Below are 4,476 nucleotides of genomic sequence, written 5' to 3' on the forward strand. Positions count from 1 at the left end.
ATAGAATGGAGTCGGATTACAAATGAGGAGGAACGTAACTTCACTTGACATTTATTTGACATGGACTGAGGGGATACAGTTGCCAACATGTAACATCTCCCTTTTTTAGAGAGAGCAAATGACATAATTACACTTCAAGATAACAATTCAAACATTACAAATCAAGATTACAATTGAAACATTACAAATCGAGTCTCTTCGGACTGGTAAGCTTACGACCATATTGAGACACTTTGGGCTTGGTAACTACGACAGGAGTTTTCTTCGATTTCTTTTTCTGCTTAGTTGAAGATAGTACAGAAGGATTAGGTACTACATGACTAGAACCACTTTCTCGCACAGGAGGAATAATAGGTACACTGCTATCAGATTCAGGGATTATCACAGCTATGTCCTTATTAACTAGATCAGACAAATTTGGTTTGGTTCTTGATTTCTTCATACACACAGAACTCCTCCTTATCAACCGAGAACTACCCTTGACTTGGAGCCAGTAGGAACGGGGCTCTTTGGCATATACCTCACAACTTTGGCTTTTCTCCAATAGCTATCCTTTAAGGTTTTAGTAACTACCTCTTCACCTGGCTTATAGTTAACAGTGTATCTTTTAACTCTTTTATCATGAACTTTTTTCATGGCTGTTTGCTTGATTTTTAGCATAGGAACAATGTCTGTCTGCACATGAGGTTCAAGCCACCTGTCATGAATGACTAAAGGGGTTCGTAACATCCTGCTATGCAAAATTTGGGAAGGAGACATTGATAAATTAGAGATAGGAGTGTTGTTGTGCTCCATTACAGCTTCTCTGTAATCTTTCCTTTCTTCCTGGGACTTACGCATAAGCTGCTTTACTATTTTGACAGCCCCCTCGGCCAAACCATTGCTTTTATGGTGCTCAGGGCTACAGGTAACTAACTCAATATCGTGCTTTGCATAATATTTTTTACACTCATGAGATGGAAAAGGATTATTATCTGCTACAATTACTTTGGGATAACCATACTTAGTAAAAACATTTTGAAATATGTCTATCACAGCAGCTGAAGTCTTTTGTTGTAGAGGGTGAACTTCTACCCAATGAGACAAATAATCAATAAGGACTAGAAAGTCATTTCCACCATATGTACAAATATCACAACCCACTTTTTCATACCTGAGAGTGGGGACTTCTAAGGGTAGAAGAAGTTCCTTGGAGTTATTGGGTCTATATTTTTCACAGGTTCGACATTTCATCAGACTTTCTGAAACATCATGACTTAAAGTGGGCCAATAAAACAGCTGTTTGGCCTTTGCTAAAGACTTGGGTAGACCAGGATGCCCACGATGAACTAGCTCTATTACATAAGATTGCAAGGACGAAGGTACTACAATTGTTTCTTGGAGGAATAGAAAACCATCTTGGACGTAGAGATAATCTTTAAACTCATAGTAAGGTTTACACTCAGGGCTCAACTTACTCTCACTGGGCCAGTCATTATTACAATACTGCACAACCTTACTTAAAACTGGGTCAGTAGACGTTTTACTCACAAATTCTTGCTTTCTTGTTGAGTTCATGGGCAAGTGAGCAGAAACTGAATGCACCACTTCTGACATTTCCTTATGCTCACTGATAACACTGAGACAGTTTCTAGACAACAAATCAGCAAAGTGTAAGTGTTTACCTGGAACATAGTACACATTTAGATCATACAACATAAGTTTAAGTCTGAGGCGTTTGAGGCGGACAGACCCTATTTTAGCCACTTCTTTGTTCATAATTGCAACTAAAGGCTTGTGGTCAGTCTGAACATCTACTCTCATACCATAAATATATTTATGAAACTTTATTGTGGCTTCCAACACTGCAAGCAACTCCTTCTCAGTTTGACTGTAGTTTTTTTCAGCATCACTCAAAGTTTTTGATGACGTTGCCACCAGTCTATATTTAGAATCACTATCCAACTGAAACAAGCAGCACCCTGTTCCATACGATGACGCATCACATTGTAACATAGTTTTTCTCTTGCTATCAAAGGGTGTAAGGACTGGGGATTTACAAATAGCTTGTTTGATAACCTCAAAAGCCTTATCGTGAGCTGGCATCCACTGAAATTCTACATCTTTTCTTAACAGTTGCTGCAAGGGGTTCATTACCTCTGCCATCTGAGGTACATACCTACGAACATAGTTTAGGGAACCAATAATGCTTTGTAAAGCTTCAACATTCTGGGGTGGCTTTAAATTTACAAGGCTTTCCACTCTGTCAGGATCAACACTCATTCCATCTCCATCAAACATCTGGCCTACATACTTAACCTTGTAACTTGTCTTTATTAAATATGGCACCTTTTTCCCTGGCTCTAGTAAGGAGATCAGAAACAGCTTTATCATGTTCTGCTTCTGTGGCACCAGCTACTAGCAAGTCATCAAACATTATTATCACATTGGGGATGTCACCAAAATATTTTTCCACTTGATCTTGAAAAAGTTCTGGGGCCATTAATAGACCAAAAGGTAACACAAGATATCTGTACACTCCATGAACAGTAGCGAAACAACATTTCCACGATGACTCTTCATCTAGAACAATATGGTGAAAGCCCTCCGTTAAATCAAACACACTAAAAAAATTTTTACCTCTAAGCTTAGTGGCAATGTCTTCAACTGTCGGAATTTCTTTAGGCTTTCTCACTACAAATGTATTAAGATCTGAGGGGTCCAGACAGATTCGCACTTTCTTATTTGGTTTTTCTACCATTATCATTCTGCTGACACATGCTCTAGGATCAATCACATCAACTTTTGCTATAGCCTTACGGGTTTCCAGTCTATCCAGCTCAACTTTCAGAGTGGTGCGAAGACAGTCTACTACTCTTGTGGGAGGGTGGCAGATCTGATGAGTTATTTCTTTAGTTGGAATGCCACACACATCAGGAAAACGTCCTACTCCTTTGAACACATCACTATTGAGTTGGATAAAATTTTCCTTACAACTTGGTGATACTGATGTGACATGGTAGACTCCATAAGTTCTCTGTACCAACTTGAGTTTCAGACAAGCTGGTTTTCCTAGTAAAGATTTGGAGAGGGTAGGGGCTTCAATGATGAAAACTGTATCACTTATCTCCAAGTCACCATATTTGAGCTTGGAATTAATAGCATATAATGGACGACATCTTAAGCCCTCAAATCCTTCGAGCTGAAGTTTTGAATGTGACATAATTGGTTTATATTCTGCACTGAGAGTCTTAAAAATATGCAGAGGAATAATGGTAACATCACTACCTGGATCTAGCTTGAAATATAAAGGCTGATTGTCCACTAGGATTGTTTCATACCACTCCGACTTTTCTGCTCTTGATAGCGCTGCTGACAGGATTTTGAAGATGTCTTCAGAGGGACTTTCCACTTCTTGAAGAGCACAGGTGTCAATTAGTTCAACTCTGTCAGAGAACAGAAGTTCCTCCGAGTCAGAGTCAGTCGTTTTCACAGTGACTTTGTTCACTGTTAGTGTTCTTCGGCAGCACTCTTTGACGTGATTTAAAATTCCACACCTTTCACATGGTTTGCCATACGCTGGACATTCTTTTTTACCATGAATGGTGGCACATCGCCTACAGCTAAATTTTCCTGCCGGAATATCTACTTTGACAGGTTTATCTTCAGGTTTATCTCTGCTTCTTCTCTGGAACTTTTTTACAGCATCCACAACTAGTGGAGGATTGAAAAATTCCGCTTGGCTGCAGCTTTGCTCCACAGAACGACACAAATTTTCAGCTTTCCCCAGGGTGAGTTTTTCTGTTCCAAGTAACTTTTGACGAGTACTTGGTTCACGGATGCCATGGACAATTTTGTCCCTCAAAAATTGATCAATGAGAGGCTCTTCTGGATCCTTCTCATCATACTTGCAGGCGGCGAGTAGTTCACGGCAATCGGAAAGAAAGTGTTCAAAATTTTCACCTTCTTCTTGGACACGCAATAACCACATGTGACGGTCAAAAACCACTGTGTCCCTAGGTTTGAGATACTTTTCTATGGCTGCTATTGTGCTGTCGTACTTCTTTTTCTCTGCGTCGGTCATAGGAATTTGAGCAACTCGACGAGCTGAAGCATGGCCCATCATGTTCCGAAGAAGCGACAGTTTGACTTGGTCGTCGCTTTCGTGTCGACCGGTACACACAAGATAGTCTTCGAATTCTTGCTTCCAAAAAGTCCATTCAGCGGCAGCATTTTTCGCCTCAATGTCAAAATTTGGAGGCAATTTGACAGCGGAGCTGGCGGCCATGTTGAGGTTATTTCTCACTTAGAGTACACTTATTATAATATTAAGTACACTTATAAAATATTGTCACTGCACAACACTAATGTGTGCACACGTAAGATTTCCTGGACTGCGCCATGTTTAGGATAATAATCCAATAGAATGGAGTCGGATTACAAATGAGGAGGAACGTAACTTCACTTGACATTTATTTGACATGGACTGAGGGGATA

The 4,476-nt window shown here is 39.9% G+C and overlaps 1 protein-coding gene across 1 annotated transcript; it reads right to left on the reverse strand.

The window, feature by feature from the left end:
• Positions 1-2,293: 2,293 nt before the first annotated feature.
• Positions 2,294-4,267, reverse strand: LOC113214768 (uncharacterized). Its single transcript, XM_026434232.1, has one exon. It carries the CDS (start codon positions 4,265-4,267, stop codon positions 2,294-2,296), a length of 1,974 nt encoding a protein of 657 aa, XP_026290017.1.
• Positions 4,268-4,476: the final 209 nt, after the last annotated feature.

The sequence above is a fragment of the Frankliniella occidentalis genome, unplaced genomic scaffold (assembly GCF_000697945.3).
Source record: "Frankliniella occidentalis isolate FOCC.00 unplaced genomic scaffold, Focc_3.1 Scaffold255, whole genome shotgun sequence".
Taxonomy (NCBI): Eukaryota; Metazoa; Arthropoda; class Insecta; order Thysanoptera; family Thripidae; genus Frankliniella; species Frankliniella occidentalis.